This window comes from Solanum stenotomum, chromosome 6 (assembly GCF_019186545.1).
Source record: "Solanum stenotomum isolate F172 chromosome 6, ASM1918654v1, whole genome shotgun sequence".
NCBI classification, from domain to species: domain Eukaryota; kingdom Viridiplantae; phylum Streptophyta; class Magnoliopsida; order Solanales; family Solanaceae; genus Solanum; species Solanum stenotomum.
The window spans coordinates 8,933,563-8,954,222 of NC_064287.1; the positions used below are offsets into that span (position 1 = coordinate 8,933,563).

General features: G+C 26.9%; 1 protein-coding gene across 1 annotated transcript; it reads left to right on the plus strand.

The window, feature by feature from the left end:
* Positions 1–5,682: 5,682 nt before the first annotated feature.
* On the plus strand, positions 5,683–6,183 carry LOC125868464 (zinc finger BED domain-containing protein RICESLEEPER 3-like). Its single transcript, XM_049549104.1, has one exon. The coding sequence runs from the start codon at positions 5,683–5,685 to the stop codon at positions 6,181–6,183; it is 501 nt and encodes a 166-aa protein (XP_049405061.1).
* The last annotated feature ends 14,477 nt before the right edge of the window (positions 6,184–20,660 follow it).

Genomic DNA, 20,660 nt, shown 5'->3' on the forward strand with positions numbered 1-20,660 from the left:
TATCTAGTGTTTTTAAGAATGAAGATGTTTTAGTTTGAGAAATATAAAATTGCAAATATTTTTCGAATCAAAAAAATTAGATATTTTCAAAGATTTTTTATTCGTTTACCTTGTTTGTGTATAGCCCTCTACCCTGTTTTCACCTCTTGTTGAAAAGAGAAATTTGTTTTTGATCTTGATTATTTTGTGAAGTTCAGAAAAAATTGAGTTTCCTTCTTGATTGTGCTGAATATGGAAGACGATGGGACAAATATGAGAGGGGCAAAATAGGGAGATGGGTGAGAGAAAATCACTTTTTTGGAAAAGCAACGTTAGTTTTTTAACTAGAATAGACAGAAGAATGAATTTTGTTATATTTTAAATACTAAAAGGATGTTTCTTGTTAACTATTATAGTACAAGGATGTAACCTAAGTCTTAGTCATAGTTAAGGGATGAATTCAGTCCAAAACTTTAATTAGCTCCCCCGATGTATGAGATTATGTACTTTATATGAGAAAATGTCATAAATGGTCCCTGAACTATTAGAGTAGCTCTAAAATAGTCTCTTAATTATACATTTATCAGATTTAGTTCTTTAACTAATCAAAATTTTATCAAGTTTGATCTCTTAACTATATGCTTAACATTTTTAGTTCTTTTAACTATACACTTACTAGTTTTAATCCTTTAAGTATTCAAAATTTATCAGGTTTAGTCTCTGACTATTTTGTATACACATAGTTTAAGTTATATTAACAGAACTCATGTATATGGAGAAATCAAATTTTTAACTCATTTTTCAGCTGTTTCTCTTTCCGCTAGTTTTTCTTCAAACTAGTATACGTACCCGCGTATTGTGCGGATATTTTAAATATAATATTTTTTTAATTTAAAAATAACTCATATGAATTATTAGTGCATGTATAATCATATACTATGTTTTGATTTCAAATAATAAACACTCGATACTAATAAATTATTATTCTAATACAGTAAAGAGACGTTTCTCAAAGACGCCAAATATTATCCTCACATTCTCCCTTCTCTTAGTAAAACGAAGATTAATATCATATATGGTGTGTGCTTGATTGGTATTTGTACTAACTAATTACATTTTAAATTAATAGATATGATTTGAATCTACTATTAAAAATAATTACTCTACTTTTAGGTAAAATTTATACAAATAAAAAGCTCCATAGCAAACATAAAATTTTCTATGAAACGCAATTATGCAAACTATAGCTATAACATACAAATATGATTTTTATGTTTGCTATATGTGAAAGTTGCTCATTTTAAATTATTGTAAAGCATATTGCACCTTCTTTAGCATACTCCTAGATCTCTAGTTCAATCCTGAAAAATAAGATGATTTTCATTTCATCAAATATAATCTCATCAATTAAAAATCTGAGAGATGAAAAGAATGGATCTATTCCTTTGATTTACTATAAGCCTCTTCTTTTATTTTATGAATTTTGTTTTGTTTAGCCTTTTTTCCCCTAAATATTATGTAGATTTTATTATTTAGTACTTAATCGTGACAGGTGATATTACTTATTAGGATTTGATTTTAAAAAATTTAAACTAATTAATTCAATAAAAATAATTAATATATTATTTTTAAATTAATAGGATAAAGTATGGAAGTTATATATATACATAAAAAGAGTATTACTTATCAAAGTAAGAGAAAAAGTCCACCCATTATCACTTTCAGAGAAATATAATACTCCGTCAGCTAGTATTATTTTTAGATCAAAGGAAAAAAAAAGTATTTTCATAAAATTGCCTTTTCTTTGTATAAAAATTTATCTTTAAATTTATCTTTTAATAATAAATTTGTTTTAATAGTTACCCATCTCTCCATTTCATTAGGATGCTTCCTCTTTATTATACCATACAAAATTCTTTTCAAAAGTTAATTAAACTGATAAATCATCATAAAAGTAAAACAAATTTAAATATTTTACATATCTAATTAAGATTAAAAATATTCAATTGTATACGATTCCTTATTTATTTATATTTTTATATTATTTATCAGTGGGGAGCTTGAAATCATCATGCGTGTTAGCCGAATTCAATAATAAATTTATATATTTATTTTAAGAAATCCAATATATATATATATATATACACACACTAGTTTTCTGACACGTGAGTTGCATGTGATTACCAATTTCAAAAATATATGTTTATTTAAGTGAAGATTTGAATAATAAGCTTAGCAAAACTAATATTGCAGATTCTTTTATGAATGTTCAATGTGGATCGTCATAGATATCTCTTATTCACGCAAACATATGAATATAGTCAATAAATTTTTTTCTTTTATTTAAATGCAATTATGTATATATTTATTTCAATTTGATGAAGTTCAATCATATAATTAGTCTTATCTCACTAATATGACCTTATAGACGATATTTGTTTTGTATTTTTGTTGTCATCTAACCAGATGTGCTTTGCAATATGTGTATTCTACGTTAAATTCTTTAGATGTCATATGAATATGTGAAGAGAACAACTACATTTTATATATTCACATATTTTCACATTTGTTGTGATTTTTTTAAAAAAAAAAAAGAACTCGGAACATTTTAAAATAGTACATTTTGAAGTTAGAAGATCTCGTTAACTTGATAATACATTTGTGACATATATAACACTTTCATTTAAATACAAACACCTACCCAAATATAAATAAATATTTGCATTAATGAAAAGATTTATCTCATAAAATTAGCTATTAGATAAATAATAAAAATTAAACTAATACAAACTTCAACTGACATTATTACAAGTTATATGAACATTTCTTCGTCTAAATACTTAAATATTATGAAATAGTAAATAAGTAAAACAAAAGGGCAATGTTTATATAGTCAGTGGCGGAGGCAGCATGTAATGAGGGGGGTGACCCCCCTCGGCGAAAAATATTACTATTTATACATGGTTAAAATTATTTTTTAGATATGTATAATAGATGTCGAACCCCCTTCCACTAGTTCGTGTGTTTACTTTTCAGATTTTGAACCCCCTTGTTAAATTTTCTGGCTCCGCCACTGTATATAGTAATAACTATTTTGAAGCAAACTTCTTGAGAGTCTAAATCACATAAGTAACATTGATAAATCAAGTCATTCTTTTGTCTTGAGCATAAAAAACAAATCGTGACAATTCTCTAAATTTGGAAAAAGATATTTAGAAACATATATCTACATCACAAGAGAAATTGTTAACAAAAACAAATAAATTTAGACTACATCATGTTAACTTTATATATTTGAACATTACATACTAATGTATATATTAAGCAAAAAAATAATTATTATAGCATCAAAATTATATTATTTTCCTCAATTACTCTATGTTACAGGATATACCCTCTTAGGATAGAACGACTTACTTCATCAAAATAGTGGTACCTCATAATTCGCTAAACTTCGAACTCACTCAACGACAATAAATTACACAAAAAAAAATGCAAGAAGAAGAAGAGTAGAAGATTAGAAAAAATTGTGGTCGGAAAATGAGAGGAAGTCCATCTATTTATAGTCAACAAAGGGTAGTATGACCAAATATTTTTTGTGTCTTATCTGAAAAATCACAACTTATTGAAAAAGTCACAACACTTTGGAAAAGTCACAACACTTTGGAAAAATCACAACACTTTGAAAAAGTCACTACTCTTTGGAAAAGTCACAACTTATTGAAAAAGTCACAATTTTTTGGAAAAGTCACAATTTATTGAAAACGTCACAGCTATTTGGAAAAATCACAACTCATCTAAAAATCACAACTCTTTAAAAAAAAGTCACAACTTATCAGGAAAGTCACAACTCATCAAAAAAGTCACAACCTAAGTTAGGGATATTATAGTAATTTAACATTCAAGTTAGGAGTTCATGCTTTTAAGATAATATAGATATAGATATAGATATATTAGTTTAATTAAAAATTTTAAAAAATATATGTAAAAGAGGCCAAATTTTTCAATTTATTAAAATTCAAAAATCATATCAGTTTGTTGAAAAAAATCAATTTGTAATTTGAATTAACCTTCATACGATTTTCTATTTTGGAATGACTCTTTGGTCATAATAATCTTTTTCATATAACTTGATTGACTTATAAAATATGTTTAAGTCCTAAAAAGCCTTCGCCATTGTTGTTGCATGATTGTGTATGTTCGATAATTAAATATATTTTGCGAGTATAATACTCTCAAACTTTGTTTCTTTTTATAGTGAACGATCTCATTTTGAATGACTCCTTTAATATTACATCAACACATTACACATTTGGTACATACTAATTTTTCATCAACTACAATCCACAATCATCTGGTGCAAAGTCAAACACATTCTTTTTTTGTTTTTAATATAACATTTATCCACAACTATCTAACTTGATCATATACTACGGTTAATTATGAAGTTTACTATCTTTATCTAAGTAAATATTTTGCAATAATTTACTTTTAGCTTGATCTATATCTCTATATATTCTATGGGCTAATGGGTAGGAAAATAAATAGTTATGGGTAGGGGTGTACGAAACCGAACCGCAAATTGAACCAAACCGCGAATCGAGTCAAACCGAAAAAAAACCCCGACTAGTGGTTTGGTTTGGCTTGGTTTGGTATTGAAAAAAAAACGACTATATTTGGGTTGGTTTGGTTTTAACTAAAAAAAAACAACCTGAGACCAAACCAACCCGACATTATATATGTAATTTTAAAATTTTATTTTATACATAAAAATGTTTATTAATATATAATTTATATATTTTTCTTAATCTTTCTCACAATTTTATGTTTAATATTAGTGGACTTTGGGCTACATTGTTGACTTGAGCCCACTTGTTATTTTTAGGAATAAACAAAAGCCCAAATAAATTATACAATTCAACTATCCCTATATAATATTCTCTATCTCATTTAACAAAGGTCATTAGGTCAGCAACTCTTCACCTTCAAAGGCTTAGTCATTGTTAGGTTTTACTCCTTAGCTATTAGGGCATATATTGAGCTCGTCTTTTGGATTTTAGTTCAAATCATCATCAACTCATCTTAATCTGGGTAAGTAATTGCTACTAACTCGTTTTTAGATATTTTTCTTGTATTGCAATTGTCAACAATATCACAATTTTGGGTAGTTGAATCATAGATATAAACCTAAAAATTATACATCTTGGTGTCCATATCTATGGTGTGTTAAGCTTAGCAACAAGATGATGATAAATTTTTTGTATATAAGTTTCACTTATTTCTCTCTTTACTTATGTTGTTTTAATGCAATGAAAAAGGGGCAAGTGTTCGACTCATTGCTTTTAATTCCATTTGTATGGAGGTTTTTGTACTGTAAACATCGTGATGGGCCGCAGAGATAAGGAAAAACAAGTGATAGAGATAAAAATTTAAGAGACTATTAGATTTTGATAGCAGTAGCCAGTAATATACATCAAACTTTTCTAACCAAATATTTTGTACTATATTTGTATCTGTTTTGGTTTCAAAGTGAAATATACTTCTAAGTCTTGTGCACAATACTTGAATGGAAGTCTTGTTGAAACACAATCTTGTATCAGAATACTAATAACTATTGTTATGTATGTGCAACAACTTTCTATTTGGATGGAAACTACACCTTCTGTATCGGATGTAGAGGTGATTAATAATATTCCTTCAACTATGTCGACAATATCTCAACAAGGCAAAATAACTCCACGTCGACGCATACCTCCTAAGAAGCAAAAAAGAGCAGCTCCTCCGGTCGCTCCTAACTCTGGAACTACAGGTAGAGAAACATCTCAAATTTGGGATCATTTCTCCAAGTTTATTGCTAAAGGAGGTAAATATAGGGCAAAATGTAATTATTGTACTAAAACATTTGCTGCCGACAGTGTCAATGGGACAACTACGTTATGGAATCATTTAACTGTGAAATGTCTCAAGTCTCCATTTAAGTCCGATAAGTGGCAAACAACATTAAAACCTATTAAAAGAGGTTATCCAGAAGGTGGTTCCACTGAAAAAGGGGTGTTTAATATGGATGAAATTAAGAGAGCAATTACCGAATTTATAATTATTGATGAGCAACCGTTTAGAGCTGTTGAGGGAGAAGGATTCAAAAGGTTAATGGCTAAAGCCTTTCCAAATTTTGAAGTACCTTCTCGTGTAACTGTTGCTTGACATTGTCTAAGGATTTATCAAGAAGAGAAAGAAAAGCTTAAGGAGCTTATAAAAAACCAACGTATTTGTCTTAACAGTGATACATAGACGTCAATCCAAAATTATACTTATATGGTCGTCACTGCACATTGGATTGATGATCAATGGAATCTACAAAAGGAAATTCTTAATTTTTTTCAAACACCAAATCACAAATGTAAGACTATTGCCAAGGGGATTGAGGATTACTTATTAGGTTGGGGCATTGAGAACTTGTTTACAGTGACCTTGGATAATGCAACCGCAAATGACGCTACCATTAAGAGTTTAAAGGGGAGTATTAAAGATTGGAAAGGGGTAATGTTTGTAAATCAGTTTTTACATGTTAGATGTAATGCTCATATTTTAAACTTGATTGTAAAAGAGGGGCTGGATGAACAAATTGAGCCTATTTCTCATATAAGAAGTGCTATAAAATATGTCAGGTTTTCTTCTTCAAGATTTCCTACTTTTAAGTCTGTTGTTGAGAAAGTTAAGATTGACACCCGTGGTCTTGTAAGTCTGGATGTTGAGACTAGATGGAACTCGACATACACAATGTTGGATAAAGCTTTGAAATTTGAAAAAGCTTTTGCAAGAATGTATGTGGATGACCAGAATTATCAAAAGCAATGTCAAGAAATAGGTACAATAACAAAAAATCCATCAACAGATGATTGGAAGAATGTGAAAACTTTTGTGAAGTTTCTTAATATTTTCTATCAGGCAGCTTTAAAATTTTCGGGCAGCTTATATTCTACTTCTCACTCTTTCTTTCATGATTTTTTCAATCTCCGAAATGATATTATCAAGTATACTAACACATGATGATCTCATTTTGGTTGATATGGCAACAAGAATGAAATCCAAGATGGATAAACATTAGGGTAAGTTTGAGAGTATGAATATGTTACTGATGGTTGTTGTGGTGTTGGATCCTAGATACAAGATGCAATATGTAGAGTATATTCTTTCTATTGCATATGGCTCTTTGATGGGAAGATGAAAGTCTCAAGATGTGAGAGATGTTTTGAATCTCTTATATAATCACTACAATTGTTCTTGCTCTGAAGATCCTAACGAAAATATTGAAAATGATGATTGTGTGATGGGTGAATCTAGTGATTTGTTGCAATCTTAGTGGAAGAAACACATGAATAAAGAGGGATTTTTTGTAAAAAAATCTGATCTGGAAATATACTTGAAAGATGATGTAGTGAAGATCAATGATTTTAATATTTTGAGTTGGTGGAAAGTTTCGTCTTGTAGATACCCAATTGTTGAGAAAATTGCTAGGAATATCCTTTCTATTCTTATTTCTACTGTTGCATCTGAGTCAGCTTTTAGTACAGGTGGTCGAATTCTTGATAGCTATCGAAGTTCTTTATCTCCAAAACGGTAGAAGCGCTTATTTGCACTCAACAATGACTACAATCGCCTTCTAAAGAATGCAAGCTTGAGGATATATTAGAGGAAGTCCAGAAAATTGACGAAATTGAAGAAGGTAACTTTATATATTCTAATTGTTATTAAAAATGATTCTGCTTTTGAATTTTATTTAGTATTCAATTTGTTTCAGTTCTTTCATAATACCCCGACTCACCTTTGAGGATTGATTAGCCAGTTGATGTACTTTAATTTCACTACATGGAACAAATGTATTAGTTCATTCTTTTGTGATTGTTAATTACCTAATTATTGTTTGCTCTAAATAGTAATAAGAACTAAGGACTAAACATCAACTTAGTTAATCCATTGCTAATCAACTTAATTGATTTGTATTGTCTACTTTGCAGATGCAGGCTATGATTTTTGGAAAATATGTATAGAAGATCTCACTTCAAAAATGTTTTGTTCCTCTAGGTACAAGGTCATAGGTTGTAAGTAATGATGGTGTAGAATTTTAAGATTTGAATGTAAATAACTCGTATTAACTTTTGACGACAATATTTTGACTATGCAAAAATTGTTTAAGCCACTATGTTACTTTCATGAATTTCTCTAATGTATAATGAATCACTCTTGATTATTGATATTATTTTATGATTTGTCCAAAATAGTAATAGCAGTAATTTTTTGAGAATTTGTGTTCCAAATAGAATGGAGAATTGCCTATTGAACTCATGGGCTTGCAATGCCAAAAGAAACTACCGAATGCTTTTCTAGGATGAAAAATCATGTTAGTGTTCAACGTTTTTTTTAAATCACTAAAAGAACACAAACTCTTTAGTCTTTATAAAAAAAACCCGAGAAAACCTGAATAACCTGAGAAAATCGAATAACCCGAAAAAACCCGAGATTGAAAAAATCCAACTATTATTGGTTTGGTTTGGTTTATATATATTTTAATCTCATACAAATGGTTTGGTTTGATTTTTAAACCCGAACCAACCCGGTGATGTACACCCCTAGTTATGGGGAACGTGAGCAACGATGTGGGTTACTTAGATATAAAAAGTTACTTTTAAATTTTAAAATTAAATGATAAAAATATACAAATTTAAAATTAGTTATTTTTTAAAATAATAAAAGTTATTTATTTACAATTAGGAGTAATATTTTTATGAAAAATAATATGTACGGGTATATGAAATGATAAAAATATAAAATATTATTCATCCTTAAACTATATTAAGATTATAACTAAAATAATGAGTATATTTTCCGTGAAATAATTTTGTAAGATTTTGTGAAATCAAATTATGTTCCTAATGTTCTATTTGTTAAAACTCAACAAACTAATACATATATCAAAGAATAGCGTTCACTAAATAATTTTTAAAAAAGAAGTTAAAATAGAAAATCTATCAAAATATAATACAACAGAGAAATTTAAAAGCAATAGTATATGAAAAAATAACTAAAAAATAGTTTGTTACCTTCTTATCTCGGAGAATCATGAACCAATAAAGAATAAAATGTGGGAATATTTGTGATCTAGTACGCATCTTAGCAACTCCAACTTTTAACCTCCATTGCTTATTGTTGATAAGTTCATCTTGAGTAGGCATATTTTGCCGGAAAACATGTATATTTGAAAAAATATTGATACTCGCCTATTTGGATGATAAATATACAATAAATAACTATTTTTAGAAATACAGTCTATATAATTCAAAACTTTTAAATGTATTATTACATAGGGAAAATGCATAAGTACCCCCCCAGCCTATGCTCGAAATCCCAGAGACACACCTAACCTTTACTAAGGTCCTATTACCCCCCTGAACTTAATTTATCTATAATATTCTACCCTTTTTCGACCTACGTGGCACTATCCTTGAAAAAACTGTCAACATGCGCTGGGCCCACAAGATAGTGCCACGTAGGCCAAAAAGGGGTAGAATATTACATATAAAATAAGTTTGGGGGTAATAGGACCTTAGTAAAGGTTAGGTGTATCTCTGGAATTTAGGGTATAGGCTGGGGGGTACTTATGCATTTTCCCTATTACATATTAATAAAGTGGTATAACTTTGTTGTGTAATTGTCTTGGATTAAAATTCCACACAATATACAACAAATTTCTAAAAGGAAAAGAAGAAGAAGATATGTATATATTAACAATACAATGCATGTACAGAAAGGAGTGAATATTTGAAGCATTTCTTGACTTTTCTCAAATGAGTAGTAATTCCTAAATCGCTTTTAAAATGTAGTGTTGCCCACAAAATCCATTATCCATTAAAGATAAAAATCGTAAAAGTAACTGCTTGGAAGTTCACATCATTATCCGTATGTTTTAAAAATTGTGAAAAATTAATTGACATTTAAAAAAACATGAAAAACTCAAACTGCTTAATATGTAGACTTTAAAATTTGAAATTTATTATATAAATTAACTATAAATAATTAATTTTGATGATATATATATATTATTATTATCATTATTATTATTATTATTTTACTATAAATAAGGATGTTGTGAAAAGATAGTTAAAAAAAAATTCCACAAAAAAAGGGTATCACACACGTTACATCACTATATTTAAAATTATTTTAAAAATAAAATAGTAATTTATTATTTAATCCTATTACATGTAATTAATAATTTTAACTATTTAAAAGTCTGTTTTTTTGTGGTGTTGGCACGTGGCGCTTTTCACCTCTCCTATTATATATATATATATATATAAAAGATTATTATTATTATTATTATTATCTGCAATTATTTTACTATAAATAAGGATGTTGTGTTTACTATAAATAAGGATATTGTGAAAAGATAGTTAAAAAAAAATTCCAAAAAAAGGGAATCACACATTTTATGTTTTGAAAGAGATAGTTTAAAGATCATGTGGTATGCACATATACTGAAATTATAATTTGTTGTCTTTGTAGGAGCTGATAAAATTAATGTCATATAATTTGAATATGTGTAAAAAAAATTTTATCAATGTGATGCTTATTTCTTTGTATGAACAATGAAAATTTCGAATGCATACTGAATATCATTTTGTATGTGAATGAGTATGAACACATATGAAACAACAATTACTAGCCAAAAAATATTTTTAAATTGAAAATATTGTTGATAGTAAAAATTCATATGGCGAAGGGAATTTCGATAACGAAAGAAATTTTGGCTGCTAAAAGTACTTATAACGACTAGAATTTGTTGTTTTAATAGAACGTTTTATCGACCAAATGACCATCAACGAAGGGGAATTTGGTCGTTTTAAGTACATGTAACGACCGGATTAATAGTTGTCGTTAAATGATATCTAACGACTGGATATATTATCCGGTCGTTAACCTTTAACGACGGAGCTTTTAACGACCAGTGCCGACCAATTTTCTCCGGTCGTTATAGATCTTTAGAGACTGGATTTGGACTTTTAACGACCAAATCTCCTTTGAATATGTTACTGATGGCTGTTGTGGTGTTGGATCCTAGATACAAGAGTATATTCTTTCTATTGCATATGGCTCTTTGATGGGAAGATGAAAGTCTCAAGATGTGAGAGATGTTTTAAATCTCTTATATAATCACTACAATTGTTCTTGCTTTGAAGATCCTAACGAAAATATTGAAAATGATGATTGTGTGATGGGTGAATCTAGTGATTTGTTGCAATCTTAGTGGAAGAAACACATGAATAAAGAGGGATTTGTTGTAAAAAAATCTGATCTGGAAATATACTTGAAAGATGATGTAGTGAAGATCAATGATTTTAATATTTTGAGTTGGTGGAAAGCAGGGGCGGCTCAACGTAATTGGGGGCCTAAAGCGAAATTTCAATTTGCGGCCTAAAATATAAATACACTTCATATACGTATTTATTAAAAAAAAAAAAAATTACACTATTAAGATGAAAATTATTAGTACTTACTATTGTTTTTTGAGTTACTAGTTTTAGGTAAGATTTTATCAATACAACATTGAAAAACATCCTTTAAGTGAGACAATTATTATATGCATTGTTAACATAATGATATAAGTAATAAGTTGATAAATATTAAATAAAGATAAGAGTTAGAAGTTTAGAATCATAGAATTTGACTCAAAAAGTTGATAACTTGGTATTATCTCATTTTAATATGCTTAGTGTTATCTCATTTTAATATGCTTAGAGTAATGCTTGAAACTAAAATTTAAAAAGAAATAAAAAAGAATTCGTAATTCACTTTGTTCAACACTTTTCACTGTTAATTATTATTTTTAACAAAGTACAAAAGATGTTAAAGTGGATAAAATAATTTATTTTGAAAAAAATTATACTTTTTATCATAAATAATTAATTTTTCTATAAAAATTTTAACACATAATTTATTCTTGACAAAAATTTGGGGCCCCCAAAATTTGGGGGCCTAAGGCAAAGGCCTTATTTTTGCAAGCATAGAGCCGGCCTTGGTGGAAAGTTTTGTCTTGTAGATACCCAATTGTTGAGAAAATTGCTAGGAATATCCTTTCTATTCTTATTTCTACTGTTGCATCTGAGTCAGCTTTTAGTACAGGTGGTCGAATTCTTGATAGTTATCGAAGTTCTTTATCTCCAAAACGGTAGAAGCGCTTATTTGCACTCAACAATGGCTACAATCGCCTTCTAAAGAATGCAAGCTTGAGGATATATTAGAGGAAGTCCAGAAAATTGACGAAATTGAAGAAGGTAACTTTATATATTCTAATTGTTATTAAAAATGATTCTGCTTTTGAATTTTATTTAGTATTCAATTTGTTTCAGTTCTTTCATAATACCCCGACTCACCTTTGAGGATTGATTAGCCAGTTGATGTACTTTAATTTCACTACATGGAACAAATGTATTAGTTCATTCTTTTGTGATTGTTAATTACCTAATTATTGTTTGCTCTAAATAGTAATAAGAACTAAGGACTAAACATCAACTTAGTTAATCCATTGCTAATCAACTTAATTGATTTGTATTGTCTACTTTGCAGATGCAGGCTATGATTTTTGGAAAATATGTATAGAAGATCTCACTTCAAAAATGTTTTGTTCCTCTAGGTACAAGGTCATAGGTTGTAAGTAATGATGGTGTAGAATTTTAAGATTTGAATGTAAATAACTCGTATTAACTTTTGACGACAATATTTTGACTATGCAAAAATTGTTTAAGCCACTATGTTACTTTCATGAATTTCTCTAATGTATAATGAATCACTCTTGATTATTGATATTATTTTATGATTTGTCCAAAATAGTAATAGCAGTAATTTTTTGAGAATTTGTGTTCCAAATAGAATGGAGAATTGCCTATTGAACTCATGGGCTTGCAATGCCAAAAGAAACTACCGAATGCTTTTCTAGGATGAAAAATCATGTTAGTGTTCAACGTTTTTTTTAAATCACTAAAAGAACACAAACTCTTTAGTCTTTATAAAAAAAACCCGAGAAAACCTGAATAACCTGAGAAAATCGAATAACCCGAAAAAACCCGAGATTGAAAAAATCCAACTATTATTGGTTTGGTTTGGTTTATATATATTTTAATCTCATACAAATGGTTTGGTTTGATTTTTAAACCCGAACCAACCCGGTGATGTACACCCCTAGTTATGGGGAACGTGAGCAACGATGTGGGTTACTTAGATATAAAAAGTTACTTTTAAATTTTAAAATTAAATGATAAAAATATACAAATTTAAAATTAGTTATTTTTTAAAATAATAAAAGTTATTTATTTACAATTAGGAGTAATATTTTTATGAAAAATAATATGTACGGGTATATGAAATGATAAAAATATAAAATATTATTCATCCTTAAACTATATTAAGATTATAACTAAAATAATGAGTATATTTTCCGTGAAATAATTTTGTAAGATTTTGTGAAATCAAATTATGTTCCTAATGTTCTATTTGTTAAAACTCAACAAACTAATACATATATCAAAGAATAGCGTTCACTAAATAATTTTTAAAAAAGAAGTTAAAATAGAAAATCTATCAAAATATAATACAACAGAGAAATTTAAAAGCAATAGTATATGAAAAAATAACTAAAAAATAGTTTGTTACCTTCTTATCTCGGAGAATCATGAACCAATAAAGAATAAAATGTGGGAATATTTGTGATCTAGTACGCATCTTAGCAACTCCAACTTTTAACCTCCATTGCTTATTGTTGATAAGTTCATCTTGAGTAGGCATATTTTGCCGGAAAACATGTATATTTGAAAAAATATTGATACTCGCCTATTTGGATGATAAATATACAATAAATAACTATTTTTAGAAATACAGTCTATATAATTCAAAACTTTTAAATGTATTATTACATAGGGAAAATGCATAAGTACCCCCCCAGCCTATGCTCGAAATCCCAGAGACACACCTAACCTTTACTAAGGTCCTATTACCCCCCTGAACTTAATTTATCTATAATATTCTACCCTTTTTCGACCTACGTGGCACTATCCTTGAAAAAACTGTCAACATGCGCTGGGCCCACAAGATAGTGCCACGTAGGCCAAAAAGGGGTAGAATATTACATATAAAATAAGTTTGGGGGTAATAGGACCTTAGTAAAGGTTAGGTGTATCTCTGGAATTTAGGGTATAGGCTGGGGGGTACTTATGCATTTTCCCTATTACATATTAATAAAGTGGTATAACTTTGTTGTGTAATTGTCTTGGATTAAAATTCCACACAATATACAACAAATTTCTAAAAGGAAAAGAAGAAGAAGATATGTATATATTAACAATACAATGCATGTACAGAAAGGAGTGAATATTTGAAGCATTTCTTGACTTTTCTCAAATGAGTAGTAATTCCTAAATCGCTTTTAAAATGTAGTGTTGCCCACAAAATCCATTATCCATTAAAGATAAAAATCGTAAAAGTAACTGCTTGGAAGTTCACATCATTATCCGTATGTTTTAAAAATTGTGAAAAATTAATTGACATTTAAAAAAACATGAAAAACTCAAACTGCTTAATATGTAGACTTTAAAATTTGAAATTTATTATATAAATTAACTATAAATAATTAATTTTGATGATATATATATATTATTATTATCATTATTATTATTATTATTTTACTATAAATAAGGATGTTGTGAAAAGATAGTTAAAAAAAAATTCCACAAAAAAAGGGTATCACACACGTTACATCACTATATTTAAAATTATTTTAAAAATAAAATAGTAATTTATTATTTAATCCTATTACATGTAATTAATAATTTTAACTATTTAAAAGTCTGTTTTTTTGTGGTGTTGGCACGTGGCGCTTTTCACCTCTCCTATTATATATATATATATATATAAAAGATTATTATTATTATTATTATTATCTGCAATTATTTTACTATAAATAAGGATGTTGTGTTTACTATAAATAAGGATATTGTGAAAAGATAGTTAAAAAAAAATTCCAAAAAAAGGGAATCACACATGTTACATCACTATATTTAAAATTATTTTAAAAATAAAATAGTAATTTATTATTTAATTCTATTACATGTAATTAATAATTTGAATTATTTAAAAAGTCTATTTTTTGTGGTGTTGGCACATGGTGCTTTTCACCTCTCTTATTATACTAGTTACAGTAGCCCGTGCTAGAACGGGCCCAACATATATTTTTATTTTTTATTTTAATTTATGTGATATTAATAAAATTTTAACGGTCAAACAATTTTTTTGTATGTTCTTTAAATTTTAAGTTGTTGATTATTGTGGTTAATAATACTTTATATGTAATTTTCAATATTCTCTTTGTCTCAATTTATATATATTCTCTTTGTGTCAATTTATGTGTCATTGATAGAATTTTGAAAGTCAAGCAAATTTTGTCTATGTCTTTTAGATTTTGAAGTTATTTAATTATTATGAGTTATAGTACATTTTACGTATGTGTTACTTTTTCTATCCCAAACTATGTGACATTAGTAGAATTTTGAGAGTTGATCAAATTTTTTGTATGTCCTTTAAATTTTGAAGTTGCTAATTTTTGTGTGATTTGTAGTAGGTTTCATGTTATTTCAAATAATATATGTTATTTCCTCTATCCTAATTTATATGGCACTAATAGATTTTGAGCTTCAACCAAATTTTATAGATGTCTTTATAATATTTTAGGGTTTAATTACCTCTTTTTGATTTTTAATCCATTAATATGTTTTCTTCACAATTATCAGTAGAGCTACCTTAAATGGTGATGTGGCGCTCTGTATGACATTCATTGTCATTTTTCTTTTTTCTCCTTTTTTGAATTTTTCTCAATGATATTATTTTTAAAAGTTATTTTCATAACTCACACTTCTTCATCTTCATAAATTATACTTTTAATTAGTATTAATAATATTCATAACTTTCAAACCTTTTATATTCATAACCCCAAAAAATTCAATTTTTCATTAAATTAAAATATTCAATGCCGTTCTTTCTTTGGAGAGAAATGACATTAAATTAAAATGTTTGCCTCAATATGCTTAAGATGCTAGAATTCTTAAAGTTCATTTTAACTTTATGTATTCTTTTATTGGAATAGCTTTCTTTTTATTTTGTATGTAGTTTGTTGATGATTTTTAAGAATTTTGTTTTTTTTTTCCTTTTTGTTAATCTTATTAGAACTTTTGTTATATATGTTGTATGTTGTTTAATATATTGATAGATTTTTAGGATTTTTTAATTTTTCTTTATGGTAATCTTATTTGAACTTTTATTGTATTAAGTAAAAAGTATTGTAATTAATTCTACTAAAGATTTAATTGAATGCTGAGAGAAATTAATTAATGTGAGAAAATTAATTAATGTGAGAAAAGTACTGAAAGAAAGACTTAATCCTACTTCATCCGTCCAATAATTATTGTCTATTATACTATTTTGGAATGTCCTACAATACTTGTGCACTTTATGAAATCAATGGATAGTTTACCCCTTATCATTATCTAAATTGCTAATTATTGTTGTATGATTTGTAATATCTTTTACGCAATTTTCAAATAATAAAGGTTATTTCTTCTTTCTCAATTTATGTGGTACTAATAAAATTTCGAGATTCAATCAATTTGTTTTGTCTTTAAAATATTCTATTGTTAATTACTGTAAATTATTGTACTTTCTAAGCAATTTTCAAATAATATTTATTATTTCATTTGTCCAATTTATGTGTCACCGATAAAATTTGAAGAGTTAATCAGATCTTTTACATATTTTTATATCTTTTGAATATTTAAGTAAATAATTATTGTGATTTATAATATTTTATACAATTATTTTAAAAAAATGAAACAACAAACAAAACGAATTCATCATAGGAAAATTACCAAAGCATCCTTCAATACATCAATAATGGGTCCCACTTTTTGTTTAAAAAAATATGCATATTGGGAGGATATTTTTGTCCAAAGTGGAAATAGAATAAGTATAAAGCATTAAAGTCTTTTAAAAATTTGAATTGTTAATTCTTATTGTATGATTTGTAATACTTTTACGCCATTTTCAAATAATAGAGGTCATTTCTTCTTTCTCAATTTATGTAGTACTAAAAAAAATTTGAGATTCAATCAATTTTTTTTGTCTTTGAAATATTTCTAGCTGTTAATTATTGTAATTTATAGTACTTTCTAAGAAATTTTCAAATAATATATATTATTTCATTTGTCCCAATTTATGTGTCACCGGTAAAATTTGAAGAGTCAATCAGATCTTTTATATATTTTTATATCTTTTAAATATTTAAGTAATTAATTATCGTGATTCATAATATTTTATAGAATTATTTAGTATAGTAAAATAATTTTGAAAGAAACAAACAAAACGAATTCATCATAGGAAATTACCAAAGCATCCTTCAATACATCAATAATGGGTCCGACTTTTTGTTTTTAAGAAATTGCACATTCGAAGGATATTTTTGTCCAAAGTGGAAATATTGTGTAAAAAATGTGTATTTATTGTGTTTTTGAATGTTTTGTGGGGTAATAGGACGCACGCAAAGTTAAGGTGTCTTTTTGAAAATCTGGGACAACTTCAAGTATCACTTAATGTTTTTTCTCAAAATCTAATTTACTTTCGTAAACTATGTGTCAGATCAAAATTAGATTAAAAAATTCAAAAGGAATGAGTAATAAATAGCTCATACAATGACATATTTATTATTTAGAAGAAGTACTCCTTTTGGTTGAAAGCTAACTAGATAGTTACAATGTAACTAAATACTATTAAAATCTTTGCATTGTGGCTTATATATATATATAAATGGCCCCAAGTGAGGTAGGTAATTAATGGTGTTAAATTGTCCAATAATATAAATTTTAAAGGTACAACCATAAAAGAAGAATGTACAACACTATCTAAGCACATATCATCCAACACTTGTCATGTGCTAAGTAGTAGATATTCCCACTTATTATATATAGTAATATATATATAGATTATCTTTAAGAAAAGAACCTTAACTTCAACGATTCAATATAAAATTAATGAGAAAAGAAGATAGAAGTCCTGATTTTATTGAATGGGGGATGAAATGAAGTATACTATTGTTGTTGATGACTTGAAAATGTTAAAATTTATCATTAAAAGAAAATAATAATTACCTATTAAGTGTCGAGATATTTATTTATAATAAATAGAAATGGATTTCTTGCAATGAGAATAAAATTTAAAATGTTCTACTCACATATTTGGATTCCAAATTTTGTACTCCAATGATTTTATTGTAGAAAGTTACGGGGAGAAAGAAATAATTGAAAAAATGGGTTAAACATTTAATTTCACGAAGGGGTGGGTTTCGTTAATATAAACCTAATTATTTGTATAAAAAATAGATAGAGTCAAATCTAATAAGTTTTCAAATACTTAAAAAAAGGACTAAAATTGGTAAATGTATAGTTAAGGGATCAAACTTGATAACATTCAGATAGTTAAAGAACTAAATCCGATAAATGTATAGTTAAAAAAATAAACTTAATACCATTTGAGATAGTTAAAAGACTAAATCTGATAAATATATAATCTATCTATATATAATAGGAGAAGAAAAAACCACGTGTCAGCACTACAATTTTTCTCGAATTTTATTATCTTTAGTTAATTTAAATAATAAATTCAATTTTTTAAAAGAAAATAACAATATAAAACAGCTTTTTTTTTTTAAAAAAAAAAACAGTTATGTAAAATAGTTTTAAAAGTTACCTTTTATTAACTTTAAAAAATAACGTACAAAATTGTAAAGAAATATTATTATATAAACATAAATTTTAAGAATTTTTCTGTTACCATTAAAAGCATAATATTAAGGAGAAAACGGAAAAGAAAGAATAATGCGCTTACTTATTAATATAAATCTGTACATTATTAAAATCTATACATTACTTATTAATTCACTTGACATTTTCTGAACATAACCCACTTTTTTGGACTCCTTTTTTATTCAATTTAGAATTTGCAATTGATTTTAACCTAATAAATTATATATATTAAAGACTTATCTGCATTTTGATTTGAGTTTAAATACAAAACTTTTATTTTAATAAGATAACAAAAAATAGAAAGATAAAGGTTACGGTTTGGAGGTGGTTACAATTCCCTATTTATCACAATTGTAGGAATTTTCAAATTTAAATACATTTTGAATTCAACCTAACTTCAACCTCTCAACTTTATCATGAAATCATGTATTTTTTACATGAAATTGAAAGATTTAAAATAATCTATAATTCAAAAAACAAAACAAAAATTTAAAGCAATTTTTAAAATAATTAAAATTAAAAATTGTTTCTAAAATAAATACGAAAGCAGTATTAATAAATACACGTGTATTATTTATAGAAAAAGTAGAAATATAAATTAAAAATAATTATTGAAACGGTGATATGAAAAATATAAATTCTGTTTTTCTTTCACAGAAACCGCAAGATAGTGGGTTACTATTTAAAAGAGTTCTAATTTCTCTCTATTACTTTATCAATTTAAAATACCATTTTCCAAAATAAAACAACATTTGTTTTAGATTGTGGTCAAGTTTACTAACCATATAAGGAATGTTTAGGATTTCAGAGTTCTTCTTGATTTATTTATTTTTTTAATTTGTTTATATTTTATAGTGCATGTTGTTTGTATATCAGGAATGATCTTCTATTTGGTAGATCTATTGAAGAATTTCCATGTCCGGCGAAGAAATGCTCTCAAAGATGCACGAAATGGAGATCATTTGAAAATGCGAGAAGGAAAAATAATAATTTAATGATAGTGTTTATATGGGTATTTCTCACTATCTTTTTTATTTTATTTGTGTTGACATGAGAGTTTTGTGAGAATTTTGAAACTATAATCGAGTGAGAATTTTGTTGTTGCAAAAATCTATACATCACATCAATGTTAGAAGTCTATTATATTCTTCAAAATCTTAAAAAGTAATTTGAATATTGATGGTTTCTATATAAATATTGTGGTTTATTTTACAAATATTCTTTTAAAGGAAATATATTATAAATGTTGACATGTTTTTTTTTTTTTTTTTTTTTTAGCAAGAAGTATTCAGAGTAATGGTCTTGAGTCTTGACGATATAGACACATAATAGTTCTATTTTTGGCCTTATTTTACTTTAATTTTTTAATGCTCTACTAATATGTGACGATGAGTGTGATGCTTTTAAAGTAGCTAAGGTATGATATATTTAACATTAGTTAGTATTGTTTCTTATATTTTGGAAGACTTCATACTGACAAGTTTAATTGTTGTATATTTTTTTAAAAATTAATAAATTATTTTTAAAAATACTTTTACGAAATGTGAATTTTCATCTGATATTGATAATGAAGCAGTTGATTCATTAATATTACTCCCTCTGTCCTAATTTATATGAATTAGTTTGACTTGACAAATTTTCTATCAAATTTTTTATTTTATTCTCTAAAGGAAAAAGGCTAATATGTCATCGAACTTTCAGAAAAGGCTCATTTATGTCATCCGTTAAAAGTTTGTCTCATCTATGCCATTACCGTTCAAGAAAATGTTTATTCATGCCATTATT